Below are 14897 nucleotides of genomic sequence, written 5' to 3' on the forward strand. Positions count from 1 at the left end.
TTTATGTGTGAAGCTTTTGATTTCTCCATCAATGTACACTTTAACTTTAAAAAAATGGAGAAGAGAGAAAGAATGGACTTCAGTTAAGATTTCAAAGAGCGTCCAGGTTGGTGGACAGGTGGAGATTCAGGGAGAGTGGTGCCCTCCATTGAAGCGTCTTGTCGTTTCCCCATGCGTTGCCCTGTGCATCTCTTCCATCTGGCTCTTACTGAGTTACATCCTTTTATAATACACCAGCGAGCTTGTAAGTAAGGTTTCTCTGTGTTCTGTGAGCTACTCTAGCAAGTTAATTGACCTGGAGGGGGTTTTGGAAAGGTCTGATTTATAGCCAGTTGGTCAGAAATGCTATCTCCAGGTACACAGTGTCAGAATTTAGTTGAAATGTAGAAGGGCTAGCTGCTGTCCTGCGGATTGCTTGCTGGTAGTGTGGGGAACCCTCCCAACACACACACTGGAATTGGTCAAAACATCTATCTAGGGAAACTGCCACGAACCCTGACAACCCTTCACAGAGACCAAGGAACCCGAGGAGATTCCCCTTGAGGCTCTCAGCGAGTATCAGGACACCTTGGAGGAGCTGCTGGGGCCTGTCCTCTCAGCCACTGGGGAGCCAGAAGCAGCATGCCCTGAGGACGGGACCTACCCGGACCCGGGTCTCCTGAGCTACATGGACCAGCTGTGTTCCCAGGAAGACTTTGTCTCCAAGGTGGGCTGGGCCTGGAGCCTGGGGGCTGCAAGATTCCAGGGACTCCCATTCTCAGCACCCAGGATTGGGGTTCTGCGCAGGCCTTTGGGACTTAAGCTCTGCTACTTGTCCCTGAGCTCGGGGGGGGGGGGGGGCTGACTGCCACGGTGCTGTAAAACATGCCACCTTGTAGAGAATGGGGTGGGTCTCTGCTGTTCACTTTTGCTCCAGGTGTTCGTGGCTCACAGGTTACTCCTGGCCAAGGACGCTCACAGCCTTTTCCTTCCATCTTAGGTGGAGGACATCATTCACCCTCAGTTCCTGGTGGGTTTACTTTCCCCAGAGTCACAGCTGGATCCCTTGGCACTGGCTGACAAGTTAGAACAGGAGGAAGGACTCACCCTTGAAGAGGTGAGCCAGAGGAGCGGGGGGGCATTCAGGGAGACAAGGGAGGGAGGGAGGGACTCCAGGTAGAAGAGGGAAGGCACGGGACACCCAGGGAACCAAGGGGGGCAGGACCCAGGTGAGCCGGGGGAGGGATCGGACCCCAGAACAGGAGGCCCACAGGGCTCTGCTAAACCTTTTCCTGCCTGGAAGGCCTGGCACTGTGGAGGGCCTGCTAGGGACTGGGGGCAGTGCAGGACCATAGGAAGGAGAGGACGGGGGCCCAGTGAGAAAGGAAGGACACACAGCTGGGAATAAGGCCCAGGAGGACAGCAGGAGTGCTACAGTGTGCATTCTTTGATTGGACTCCTGGAGACATCCCCCCATCTGTCCCCCAGTGCCACCATTCCGCTGCCCAGCCCTCCTTCTCTCCTCACCCGTCTATTTGCGGCCAGTAACCGTCCACTTCCCTCCTAACAGCTGGTGCAGAAACCACTCCTGACCCTGAACGAGGAGTTGGGTGAGTCTGATGTCACCCAAGATGCCCAGAGGCGTGACCACGGCCCCCAGCTAGGGGTCAGCGATGAAGAAAGCCCACCAGAGACTGAGTCCAAGGAACCTGCGACCAGCAGCGGAACAGAGAGTGGCCTCCTCAGACCCAAACTCTATATGCACTCTCCAGGACATGAGGCTTTCCCTACATGCCAGGCTGGACAGCCCCTCTCTGCTCCCCAGGGTCAGAGGCGCACTGCACCGAGCCTGGGACCCAGGGACGCCTCAACTGTCAGAGAGACCTCTCCTCTTAGGGAGGACGCAGGGCCAGGGCCAGGGGGTGGGTCCAGTGAGGACAAAGAGGAGGTTCCCAGTCTGGACTTTATCTTGGCCACTCAGTACTGCCTCATGCCCTGGGGAGGGAAGTCCCACAGCTCTGCCCCAGGGCCCTTGAGATTTCTCTGCCCTGGAGTTCAGGGGGCTCGCCAAGGCCCCTCCCCTCAGAGGATCGGACCTAGCGCAGCTCCTCCACCAGCTGCCAGACCTAGGAAGCGGGATCTGTGTGGAGGCCAGGGGCCTGATGACAAGCTGCCCCAGCCCAAGCCTGACCTCGGGATCTCTGGGACGCCAGCCTTGCCTCCGGGGCCGGTGCGCCCCTCACAACCGAAAAAGAGGAGGTGTGACCCATCTGTTGGAGGGAGTGGGAGGAGGAGGAGAAAGAGGCACTGCAACAAGTAATCAGCCTCCAGTGCCAGGTCCCCAGGGGACCTTAGGGGCTCTTCCTCATCCAGTGCTGAGCCTGCTGATGTACAGGACAGGGAGGGGGGCAGGGAGGGAGTGCGGGACCATGAGGGCCAGGGTGCGGTGGGGTGGGGTGGTGGGAGCTGGAGGGTGGGGGAGGTGGGTCTGGGTGGATGTGGTTGGGAGCAGCACCTTGGGGTGATATATTTCAAATGGGAATAAAAATACTTTTGTTTGCAAATGTTCTCAGACCACTGTAGTCTTATTCGTGTCTGGGCTGCTGCACAGAGAGGGCTCCTCAGAGGGAGGACGAGGCGGTCTAAGTGAAGTAACCCAGGAAGAAAAAAAATACCATTTGATATCACTCATATGTGGGTTCTAAAAAAGAAAAGGAAAAATGACCTAATTTATAAAACAGAAACACATTCACAGACATAGAAAACAAGCATATGGTTATCAGACTTGGGAACTGAATGGGAAGGGATCAACTGGGAGATCGAGATTTGCAGATATGAAGCAGTACATATAAAACAGATAAGCAAGGTTACACTGTAGCACGGGGAGCCATACTTGTCACCTTGTAGCACGTTATGGTGAAAAAGAATATGAATATCAGTAAATGTATATTCGTGTATGACTAAAGCACCTGCTGTAAACCAGAAACTGATACAACATTGTAAATTGACTATACTTCAATTTAACAAAAAATAAAATAGACTGTCTATAGAGCCACACACCAGGTATGCCGCCACTCTGGAACGCGGAAGGAACTTCCGGTTCTTGCTTTCCTGCCACAGCCCTGCAGGGAAAGTGTCCCCTCACCCACCCAGGCCCAACTGCCCTCTGCCCCTCCCCCACTACAGAAGGTCCTGAGCCTCACATTCTACTGTTTAAATTCAAACTTCACCTGCCTTTGCTTGAATTCTGAGCATCTGCTGGAGCAGTTAACTCACTCTCTGGGTCCTCGTCTGCATTTCTCTCATTGAGGCTACCAGGCAGCGCTGGTCTGTGCCCACGCCTGTGGGAATGGCTTTACAAAAAGGTAAGCCTGAATGCTGGGGATATGTTCTCAGAGACTCTGCCACCCCTCAAATCCTTGGGGTTCACATGTGATATTTCACTGTGGACACAGAGGTGGACTAAAGTGGAGGAAGGAGAGAGCCCTGAATGCCCAAGGACATCTCGCCTGGGGAGCCTGGGGAGATGGTGGAAACCAAAGATCACAAGGGGAGGAGGGCTCGTTGAAGGTGGATCAAAGAGACTCAGGGGAACTGCCCTGGGTGTGGAGAAAGGACAGCAGCAGGCAGGGTGGTTCTTTGTAGAAGGGAGACAAGCCACTGTGAAACCTGTGTGTCAGGGTTAGTAGGCCTGAGCTGGTGGCACAGGGAGGGTCATGGGGAAAGCCTAGCCCTGTACCTTGTTCCTTAGGCACCTGGAGCTTGCCCCACGATTTCCTTCTAAGGGATCTGAACCGGGGCATCCTGTATCTAATAGGGGCACGGGGAGAGAAGGGCTTAGCCAGAAAACTGTTCAAAGGGGGGATCTGTGGCCACATCTGCTATGAACTGCTTTCGCCAAGAGCTAGGCAGGAAGTTACTCTAACTGCCACAGCCCAGAACTTCTCCCCTCCTTCCAGCCCAGGACTCGCTCCTCAGTTCAGGTAACTGTTGCCCTGGATCCCGCAGGGGATGGGCAAACTCTCGGCTTCAACCAAGACAGGGCTTGAGGCCCCCAGTTGTTCTGAATTGGTCTTCCTTTTGTGGAAACGCACTTCTGCAGACACTTGTGATAGCTGTCCAGCATCTCAGGGAGGACCGTCAGGCCTGCCTGTGACATGAGAAGTTTGTTCATATTTCACGCCAGCATTTCACGGACAGGGAACAGACATGGAGTGCGGGTGGTGGTGCTAGAACATGAATGAAGGCTGTTTCCTTTTTAAAGGGGAGGAGCGGAGCCCGGGAGCAGGAAGACAATCTTCTGTGTTGTTATTAACACCCTATGGCACCTGTTCTGACTCAGTAGGGGCCCTGGGGAGTGTGCCTTGTTCTCCTGAACAGGGATGTGTTCCAGACAACCGTATCAATGAAGGCACCTGGCTCGTGCCTTCTTAGTCTGTCTTCACTTTCCATCGCTGGGAAATAGAAAGGGAAGGAACACAGGAACTCTATTCCTTGGCCTTTTCTACTCCTCTGCGGCCATCACTGGCTGTGAAAGGACGGAAATCACACATGTGGCTGCTTCTCAGACCCCTGTTCCAGGAGCAGAACTCCTGAGTGATGGCAGTGACTCTGGGCACTGGGGATGGGGTGGCAGAACCCAGCCCATGTTAAGTGTCTGCTGCGGGCGGCCCTGACGTCACGTGCACGCTGGGCCAGTGTGTTACGGATTTGCGTCAGGGTTCTGCGGGGAGAGATGTTTCCAGCATTTCTGTTTTGTTGTGTGAGTCCAGGAAAGAAAGAAAGAGGGTTTATACTAAACATCAGGAAAAAGAAGAGTAAGGAGGAGGTGGAACCTTAATATTTTAGACACTGCCTGGTTCACAAAGGCCCTTTGGGTGCCTACAACTTCCCTTGGAGAAGCTCTCTACCTGCTAGTGAGCCTGCAAAGGAGCAGGTGTCCACCCACCTCCGAGACTTAGGAGAGACAGCCTGTGAGAGTCAGGTGCAGGGGAATTCCTTAGGGAGGCCCTGCGAGTCGGTGCTTGCTGAGGCTATTTCTTCCCAGCAAGCAGGGGTCAGGGACCTGGGTGAATGGGAGCAAGTTCCCTACTGGAGTAATTCCGACTTAGAGGTCAGAGCACGAAAACTAGTCCAAGACATCTGCACATGGCACAGCCTCCCCTGTCCAAATGTCCTTCACCTGCTGACACTGACTCTCTGATTCCCCAGAGAGCCCCAGTCCTGGTTGCCCATTCTCAACCTCCACTCACCCCTTTCCTTTGTCTCAACAGCATCTCCACTGCTGGGAACGGATGTGCTCCTGAGCACTGGTGCCCCCCTGTCTCCATTCATGGCACTTCCCTCTCCCCCACCCGCTCCTGGCCCCCAACACCGGCCACCCTGGGAGCAGCACCTGCCACCCTCCTTGACCCCATCGTTCCCTCCTGGCACCACCCTGCTGCTGCCAGCTTTCCCCACGACACCTTTGGTGGCTACTGGTGGCCAGGTCCCCACTGCCACTGGGCCTTGCAACATCCCTGTCTACGTAAGATCGGAAGTGAGGCCAACAGAGTTCCCTCCGATGCAGAGCTTCGTTCTCCCTCCAGGGACTGTCACCTGGGGTGCACCAGGGGCCCTCAGTGGGACTACTTGCCCTGCTCCCCAATCCTTAGCACCCCAAGTGACCACCCCAGCTGTTGGGGTAACTCAGGCTGGCACGGGAGGCTGGGCCCCCGGCCGTCCCTCTCAAGCTCCACCACCACCTGTACAGCTGGCCCCCAGCATGCCCCCCATCAACACCGGGCCATGGCCACCTGGCGCATCCAGGGACGGGAGTCTGGCCCCCTCCCAGTCTCAGCCACCTCAGGATGACTCCTTTAGCTGCAACAACATCTACAAGCACTACCGGCGTTGGCAGCGCTTCAAGAGCCTGGCCCGGAGGCACCTTCCCCAGAGCCCTGATGCACAAGCTCTCTTCTGCTTTGTCATGTGAGTCAGTTCTCGGGGGCACATGAGCTCATCTGGAGCTTCACATGGAGGACTTTGGGGTGAACTTGCAGGTTAGGTTTCTAGGGATCCCGGAAGGGAGGTCTGAGGGTGATGTCCACGCTATGACAAGGCACATTGTCCATCATGCGCTCACACTTCCAGTCCATGACATCCATTCAGTGCCTTCTCTCAACTGAGCCTGCCACCCTAGGTGAGTCCAGTTGACTTTACCTCCCACGATTATCTTAGGAATACTTACTGAAGACTGGCAGTCAGAGAGGGTGTTGGGGAAGGTGAGGAGCCACGGATGGGATGCCACCCTCTCCTGTGCTGCTGTCTCGTCGGAACAAAGGGCTTGAGTGTGGGATGGCCAGGGGACGCCACTGCAGAGGAGGGGTAGGATCTACACGGCCCAGGGGAGAGCTGTATGCAGACCTCGTCCTCATTCTTCTGGACAATTCTAGCTGAAACACGGAGATTGTAGAGCTCTCCTAGGGGCAGGGACTGTCTCCTACTAGAGTTGTGAGCTTGACAGGCATTTCCACCTGACACGGGGACAATTACAGGTGATTCAGAGGACTGGGCAGGAGCCCCCGTGGGCTCGTCTGTGAACACTCAGTCATGCTGTGTTGGGGGACGTGTGGTCCATCGTGCCGGGTGGGGTCAGGCTGGTGGGGACTGGGCTGTTCACTGAGACTGACTCTGAGGGCTCACAGCCCAGTGCTTCGATCCCTGGCCCGACTCAAGCCCACCATGACGCTGGAGGAGGGACTGCGGCAGGCCGAGCAGGAATGGGAGCGCACAAGCAACTTCGACCGCATGAATTACTATGAGATGGCAGCAAAGTGAGTCCGTGTCCTGGGCCCAAGGGCTGTGGTGGGTGAGGGCGACACCCCAGAGCAGAATCTGGCTATGGTCAGAGAGGAGGAGGGAGGAGGGAGCTCCCCCAGCACAGGGTCCCCACAGCCCAGAAGCCGGACCCCTCTCCAAAAGCCACTCCCGCACCCTGACAGCTTGGGTCTATTCGTCCTCTGCCCGGGGCTCCGCCCTCTCCTGAAGTGGCCTTCTTCGCCTTGATGAAGAGCTCACCCGGGGTGGAGTGGGGAAACTGTGAGCCCGGTGGGGGTCACACTGCAGCCCTAGTGGCTGTGCAGGGAAATGTGTTCCACCCACCAGCCTGCTGCCTCCTTAGTGCTGAGGGGCTGGCGGCCACTGACATGGAATTTGGGACCCTCTCTCCTCCTGAAGTGTGGCCTGACTTCGTAACCTGGTGTCCCTCCTGAGGAGGCTGGGCAAGCCAGCCTGTCCTTCACCACAAGGGTCTCTGGCTCTTTCTGAGACTCCTTCGTGTTAATCCCCTTTATTTAAAAAACCGAAAACAAACAAGCACTTCTCAGAGGAAAGGAAACCCTCTCCACTGACCTTAGCGTTCACACCCTACAACCTGTCCTGGGCCCTGTCTCCAGGCTTATGTTCCAGGACTCTCAGCGTCAGCCCAGGATCCTGGATCCGGGCAAGGACCCCCGTGGGGAACACATGCCTCATCTGGCCTCTGGCTGTCAGCCCTTCCTGTTTCTGGACACGGGCAGGGGGCAAGTGGAGGGTCACCTGTGGGCCTTCCATCCAGACCTGGTTCATTTATGGACCTGGGTCTATGCTGCTGAATGCCCTGCAGTGCTGGGGAGGCAGGGGTGTCCCCAGATCTGCTATGTGCCCCAGGAGCAGCTCCCCGCTGGCGATACCACCTCACAGGGCAGTGACCACCCCCAGCACATCTTCTCCTGATCCCTCCATCCCTGCAACCTGGGTGGGCTCCAGAGCCCAGGCCTTTTTCTCAGCATGGCCTGTGCCACCCTCACCCCTCAGGTTCAAGGAGTTTGAGGCTGAGGATGAAATGCAGCCTCAGCACTTGCAGTGTATGAAGGGGGTGCAGGGCCTGCCTCCTCCAGCCCCACCGAAGCTGGAACCGTGGGGGCCCCCAGCCCCAAAGGTGGGCCCACAGCCAGGCACCCACGTGCCCACTGCAGCTGAACACAAAGGTAACAGGGAGCTAGGGATGGCCACCGTCCCCACGTCAGTCTTCTTCCCTCAGCGGTGCACTGGTCTTTCCACCTGCACAGCCACCCAGAGGGGGTCTCGGCTGCCCTCTGTCACTACGGGGTATCGACTTGCTCAGTTGTGGAACTCCTCTCCCACCTCCCTGTCTGAGGGCTCCACAGAAAGCCTGCCTCAAAAGTGGGCTGGATGGGGAGATCACTGGAAACCTGCAGGTTGCACATGTCCTCACACGTGGCTCTCTTAGATGCTCCCACTTACCCGTCCCTCCTCACACCCTGTCACTGAGTGGAAATGCAGGTGGTCTTGATCCCACCCACACCCACGTCCATGTCCCCCAAACACTGCCCTACCCGACGCGCGCACTTCATGGTCACGAGCTGGATGCGGGAGCCCCTCACCCTCCTTTCCTTCTCCCGCTCTGCCTTAGCCTGCGTGCCCATGAAGGCCAGCCCCACGGCCAGAATCAACCACCCACAGCCAGACAGATCCTGGCTGTCCCCAGAGACCAAGGAACCCGAGGAGATTCCCCTTGAGGCTCTCAGCGAGTATCAGGACACCTTGGAGGAGCTGCTGGGGCCTGTCCTCTCAGCCACTGGGGAGCCAGAAGCAGCATGCCCTGAGGACGGGACCTACCCGGACCCGGGTCTCCTGAGCTACATGGACCAGCTGTGTTCCCAGGAAGACTTTGTCTCCAAGGTGGGCTGGGCCTGGAGCCTGGGGGCTGCAAGATTCCAGGGACTCCCATTCTCAGCACCCAGGATTGGGGTTCTGCGCAGGCCTTTGGGACTTAAGCTCTGCTACTTGTCCCTGAGCTCGGGGGGGGGGGGGGCCTGACTGCCACGGTGCTGTAAAACATGCCACCTTGTAGAGAATGGGGTGGGTCTCTGCTGTTCACTTTTGCTCCAGGTGTTCGTGGCTCACAGGTTACTCCTGGCCAAGGACGCTCACAGCCTTTTCCTTCCATCTTAGGTGGAGGACATCATTCACCCTCAGTTCCTGGTGGGTTTACTTTCCCCAGAGTCACAGCTGGATCCCTTGGCACTGGCTGACAAGTTAGAACAGGAGGAAGGACTCACCCTTGAAGAGGTGAGCCAGAGGAGCGGGGGGGCATTCAGGGAGACAAGGGAGGGAGGGAGGGACTCCAGGTAGAAGAGGGAAGGCACGGGACACCCAGGGAACCAAGGAGGGCAGGACCCAGGTGAGCCGGGGGAGGGATCGGACCCCAGAACAGGAGGCCCACAGGGCTCTGCTAAACCTTTTCCTGCCTGGAAGGCCTGGCACTGTGGAGGGCCTGCTAGGGACTGGGGGCAGTGCAGGACCATAGGAAGGAGAGGACGGGGGCCCAGTGAGAAAGGAAGGACACACAGCTGGGAATAAGGCCCAGGAGGACAGCAGGAGTGCTACAGTGTGCATTCTTTGATTGGACTCCTGGAGACATCCCCCCATCTGTCCCCCAGTGCCACCATTCCGCTGCCCAGCCCTCCTTCTCTCCTCACCCGTCTATTTGCGGCCAGTAACCGTCCACTTCCCTCCTAACAGCTGGTGCAGAAACCACTCCTGACCCTGAACGAGGAGTTGGGTGAGTCTGATGTCACCCAAGATGCCCAGAGGCGTGACCACGGCCCCCAGCTAGGGGTCAGCGATGAAGAAAGCCCACCAGAGACTGAGTCCAAGGAACCTGCGACCAGCAGCGGAACAGAGAGTGGCCTCCTCAGACCCAAACTCTATATGCACTCTCCAGGACATGAGGCTTTCCCTACATGCCAGGCTGGACAGCCCCTCTCTGCTCCCCAGGGTCAGAGGCGCACTGCACCGAGCCTGGGACCCAGGGACGCCTCAACTGTCAGAGAGACCTCTCCTCTTAGGGAGGACGCAGGGCCAGGGCCAGGGGGTGGGTCCAGTGAGGACAAAGAGGAGGTTCCCAGTCTGGACTTTATCTTGGCCACTCAGTACTGCCTCATGCCCTGGGGAGGGAAGTCCCACAGCTCTGCCCCAGGGCCCTTGAGATTTCTCTGCCCTGGAGTTCAGGGGGCTCGCCAAGGCCCCTCCCCTCAGAGGATCGGACCTAGCGCAGCTCCTCCACCAGCTGCCAGACCTAGGAAGCGGGATCTGTGTGGAGGCCAGGGGTCTGATGACAAGCTGCCCCAGCCCAAGCCTGACCTCGGGATCTCTGGGACGCCAGCCTTGCCTCCGGGGCTGGTGCGCCCCTCACAACCGAAAAAGAGGAGGTGTGACCCATCTGTTGGAGGGAGTGGGAGGAGGAGGAGAAAGAGGCACTGCAACAAGTAATCAGCCTCCAGTGCCAGGTCCCCAGGGGACCTTAGGGGCTCTTCCTCATCCAGTGCTGAGCCTGCTGATGTACAGGACAGGGAGGGGGGCAGGGAGGGAGTGCGGGACCATGAGGGCCAGGGTGCGGTGGGGTGGGGTGGTGGGAGCTGGAGGGTGGGGGAGGTGGGTCTGGGTGGATGTGGTTGGGAGCAGCACCTTGGGGTGATATATTTTAAATGGGAATAAAAATACTTTTGTTTGCAAATGTTCTCAGACCACTGTAGTCTTATTCGTGTCTGGGCTGCTGCACAGAGAGGGCTCCTCAGAGGGAGGACGAGGCGGTCCCCGGAGCTATGGATCCACAGGGGGCCGACTAGATCTGCCTCCACATTGACACGGGGTCCTCAGATGCTCCTGGGAGCCCCCAGCTCTCACTGCCCCCCGGAACCCCCGCATCATCCTCTTCTCTCAAGCCTGCTTGCCCACGGGCCTGTGGGACATCCCATCATCACCTATAACCCTGAACAAACTAGGGATGGAGAGCTGTTTCCATGCCTTTCAGCCCTCTGCACGCTAACCAGTTCTCTAGGATGGAGCCTGGAGACAGCCCTGGTCTTTGGGCAGCTTCTCTCTGCTTCCCTGAAGCGGCCGGATGACAGGCCAGGGCTTCCCGTCTCGGTGTCCTGACCAGAGACGAAGAGCCTTGGCCTGAGGGACAGGACTTCCTGCCTCTCTGCCCCGTCGTACAGGGAGCCTCCTCTAGTCTCCGGGGATTCCTGCAACGTGGGAAGTGGTGGAGGCAGCTCCCGCTTAATCCCAAGGACACATGGGGACTAGGCTGAGAGTAAGTCCACGGGGCGTCTGTTAAAGGTGTGTGAAAGGGGAATGACAGCGGGCGCCGCTGTGGGATTTGTGGGATTTCTCTGCGGGAGCATCCTGGTCCAGCTGAGGGTTTCCAACACGCTGGGCTTTGACTGCTCATCTGGGCACTGGTTAGCTGTATGGTGTGTTTAGTTTGCGAAAATGTATCAGGCTGTGAGTTCTGATATCTGCACTGTTCTGCGTACATATTATATTTCTACTAAAGTCAAAAGTTAAAAAATAATAAATTTAAAACAACTTTCTGAAGTAAAACAAAAAAGAGAGAAGCAGAAAAGAGCAATTATCACTGCACGATGAGGTCGTCACAATACCATCCCACAGCACAGAAGAGTTTCCAAATGCACTTCATGAAGCAAGTGTAACAATAACCCTGAACCACACAGCCTGCACACACACACGCACGAAACAGACATGATACGACTTACGAAGAGCAGGACAAAATATTGAACTTCTAGCAAACAGAACCCAACGGCACATTACAACAGACAATACAACAAATACCAAACGCCAAGCGGGGTTTACTCCAAGGCTGTAGAGGAGGTTCAACAGAAGGAAACCATTAACGTGATCCTCACGTTAGTAACACTAAGCAGAGTGTTAACCTCTCGTTAACGATCATCTTCATGGAGGCAAAAAACACACTTGACAAAATTCACTCATCTATGTGAAAACAAGCAAAATGGCAAGTGCTGGCTACTGCCATAAATAAAACACACCTCAGCTCAATGCCAGCACCTTACTTAACAGGGAGACACTAGAGGCTTTCCTGCTCAAGCCAGAAACCACGGAAGGCCAAAATATTCGCCAATTTACGTTAAAATAGGTTAAGTATTAAATTCTAGGATGTGGGAGAAACATTTACCGGCTCTTGAATGCTACATCCTGCCTGCTGGGGTAACCAGAAGCACTCCTGAAGTTTCTATGAAACTTTGGCCTTCTTGTGACTAATTTCTGTAAAGGGCTCTTTCTACCAGTTATGTCAGAGTGGACAGAGACTCGGGAACGTCTTTTCTTTCCAGCTCACTTGGGACTAAAGAAAGAATTTACAACACTCCTAAAGAATATCACTTTTATCATCACTTGAATGGTAAGGGGTCAGAGCTGTCCTGAAAGGATGCTTGCAGACATTAGCGAAACACAGAACAGGCGGAATGGCTCAATATGCAATACCGCTTAAAGCCTCTCCAGACGGGACAGAATCAAAAAGAGGTGTTGGGGAGGATGTGAAGAACTGAAGCACCTGACCCCTGCCGACAGAGTGTAAAATGGTGCTCTGGAAAATGGCTTGGTGGTTTGTTAAAAAATTAAAAACACACCAATCGGCCGAAGTGTCAAGGCATTAAAGCCAAAGCGGTGTGAGGAACTGCTGTGTCCTGAAGGGGACCAAGGAGACAGGAGCTAAGTGCACCACGCGCCCACCAAGCAGGGTCTGAAAAGCAGGAAGCTGTCCTGGGCTGGCGCTCACTGCCCGACGGGCACGGCCGTGTTACGGATATGCAGGAGGGCCGTGTGCGGTGTTCTGGGGAGCCGGGGCACTGTACCAACAATTTACTCTCAGATGATGCAGAGGAAAACCTTCTTTGTATTGTTCTTACACTATTTTTATACACTTAAGATGGCCGAAAATTCTGTTAAATATACAGCATTTAAAACATCTTAACTTATTACATAAGAAAACATCATGCCCTCCCCTTACACTCTCTCCCCTTTTAATTATTTTGGTTTTCTTCACGGCACCTACCAGTAGCTGAAGCATCATGTGCGCAGGACAGACAGTCCGCCTGCCCCTCTGAGAGTAAACTCCCGCAAGCGCTGGAACCGGGTCTGGTCTCCACGCTGCTCCAGTGCCGGCACAGTGGCCAGTGCACAGGGTGTTCATATGTGTTCAATAAGTTAACCTGTAGTCTTATTATGGTTTAAAATAAATTCATTTACCATCCCCTTCCCCAAAACACGCACACATCACTCCCCCACAGCAACTCTACCCCTGTGTACCCAAGAGGAGTTAAACTGTATGTCCACATCAGAACTTAAGAGATGAATGTTCATGGCAGAGTCATTCACAGCAGACAAAAACTGGAGACACTCTAACTGTCTATAATCTAGTGAAGCCATCCAATTAATTACTATTTGAAAACAAAAAGCAACAGAACTCTTAGGCCTGGCAATAACACAGACAGAAAACATTATTAATATTTTAATCAAGAAATCGAGAAGACAAAATAAAAAATAAAAATAGATGAAAGCCAAATTTCTTCTCTCTAGCACAGGGAACTATATTCAGTATCTTGTAGTAACCTTTAATGAAAACATATGAAACTAAATATATGTATATGTCTATATATGTATGACTAAAATATTATGATGTATACCAGAAATTGACACACTGTACCTGACTATAACTCAATTAAATAGTTTTTAAACAATAAACAAATAAAAATATCACTTATTCAAACAGTATTAATATTTCAAGTAAGAAATCCTTCATTAAACCAGCATCGTTAACCAACATTTACTAAATACTAATAAAGCACAATATAAATTAAACTTATATTAAATATCATCAACCTGAAGGTTCAAGGCTATATTCTGGACCCAGGATTCTAATATTCTAGAATTTATAGTTGGCTCTTACATGAGAAAGGAGAAAAAGAATTACACTAAGAGGACTTGACACTGCACCTAATAGAGACGCAAGTCACGTAAGTCGACGACCTGGACAGAAGTTACCAGATCTAAATCATTTTCAGACGAGGAAATATTCTTATCAGATTTAAGAAAAACAAAAAACAAAAAAAAACCCCTTTCAACTGACATGTCATGAAACTAAAGACTTTCTTCAGTACACATAGAAGCATTCAGTCCTTCGAAGGGCCCAAGGGCATGATAGGCAATTCCTAGCCTCTCACAATGGAACCTGGTGATTGGCACACTTACCAGCAGGTGCACAGCACTTAGATCTATGCCAGAGGAGCGATGCTGTGGGCCATACAATCTTTACCTTCAAGGACCTTATTTTCTTTAGATCTGACCTAATTTAACTTCCCTTATGGCTCCTACGGCTCTGAGTTCAAGTGAATCTTCACAGCTCTATACTGTAAAGCCCTCTGTTCCTAAAGAGAATGAAAATATTCAACTCTTCTTCCTTTTTTTTTTTTTAAGAATTTTAACTAGTCTTTTCACTTAGCTAGCATACTTGGTAAAACATTCCCTCTACGCATTTCCAAAATTAAGACCATGCAAATTCAAACACGATTCTGAAATAAATTTGCTTGTAAGAGTAAAATACCCTAAAATTCCAAATGTATTATTAATAACACTAAGGGAAACAGAGAGTAATAAAAGGGCTCTGGCAACGGAAAAAGGATCTCAGTCTACAATCTCAAGCCTCACTCTTTAGTTGTGAGACCTCAGGAACTGGCTTCACCTCAAAATACTTTCTCATCTGAGAGAGCACTGCCCTTCCCTCTCTGCAGGGTGGCTGTTGAGGTAACATGAGGTAACAGTACCTAGCACAGTACCTGACACGAAGTGTTCAGAAATAGTTTGCTTCCTTCCTTCGGCACAAAGGACACACTCACATGAAGGTTTAGGTGTAAGGGAGCCTACACTTCCACAACTCTCCATCAACACAAAATACGACATGTAGTTCGTTCTAATACAACAACAACAACAACAACAACAGCAGCAGCAGCAGCAGCAGCAGCAGCAGCAGCAACACCCTCACCCCTATTCCACCA

The 14897-nt window shown here is 53.4% G+C and overlaps 2 protein-coding genes across 2 annotated transcripts; both read left to right on the top strand.

Moving 5' to 3' along the window:
• The first annotated feature begins 278 nt into the window (after positions 1 to 278).
• On the top strand, positions 279 to 2402 carry LOC140695955 (NUT family member 2G-like). Its single transcript, XM_072959086.1, has 3 exons — positions 279 to 706; positions 980 to 1096; positions 1550 to 2402. Exons 1-3 carry the CDS (start codon positions 668 to 670, stop codon positions 2297 to 2299), a joined length of 906 nt encoding a protein of 301 aa, XP_072815187.1. The 5' UTR covers positions 279 to 667; the 3' UTR covers positions 2300 to 2402.
• A 228-nt stretch (positions 2403 to 2630) lies between these two features.
• LOC102536341 (NUT family member 2G-like) lies at positions 2631 to 10404 on the top strand. Its single transcript, XM_072959080.1, has 7 exons — positions 2631 to 3344; positions 5253 to 5949; positions 6666 to 6794; positions 7816 to 7988; positions 8435 to 8703; positions 8977 to 9093; positions 9547 to 10404. Exons 1-7 carry the CDS (start codon positions 3329 to 3331, stop codon positions 10294 to 10296), a joined length of 2151 nt encoding a protein of 716 aa, XP_072815181.1. The 5' UTR covers positions 2631 to 3328; the 3' UTR covers positions 10297 to 10404.
• Positions 10405 to 14897: the final 4493 nt, after the last annotated feature.

Source organism: Vicugna pacos, chromosome 4 (genome assembly GCF_048564905.1).
Source record: "Vicugna pacos chromosome 4, VicPac4, whole genome shotgun sequence".
NCBI lineage: Eukaryota > Metazoa > Chordata > Mammalia > Artiodactyla > Camelidae > Vicugna > Vicugna pacos.

Excerpts from the sequence above, each read along its gene's own strand:
- LOC140695955 (XM_072959086.1), top strand. The coding sequence starts at position 668 with ATGGACCAGCTGTGTTCCCAGGAAGACTTTGTCTCCAAG. Across the intron at positions 707-979 it reads AGGAAGACTTTGTCTCCAAG|GTGGAGGACATCATTCACCC; the intron begins GTGGGCTGGGCC and ends CTTCCATCTTAG. Across the intron at positions 1,097-1,549 it reads AAGGACTCACCCTTGAAGAG|CTGGTGCAGAAACCACTCCT; the intron begins GTGAGCCAGAGG and ends CCCTCCTAACAG.
- LOC102536341 (XM_072959080.1), top strand. Across the intron at positions 8,704-8,976 it reads AGGAAGACTTTGTCTCCAAG|GTGGAGGACATCATTCACCC; the intron begins GTGGGCTGGGCC and ends CTTCCATCTTAG. Across the intron at positions 9,094-9,546 it reads AAGGACTCACCCTTGAAGAG|CTGGTGCAGAAACCACTCCT; the intron begins GTGAGCCAGAGG and ends CCCTCCTAACAG.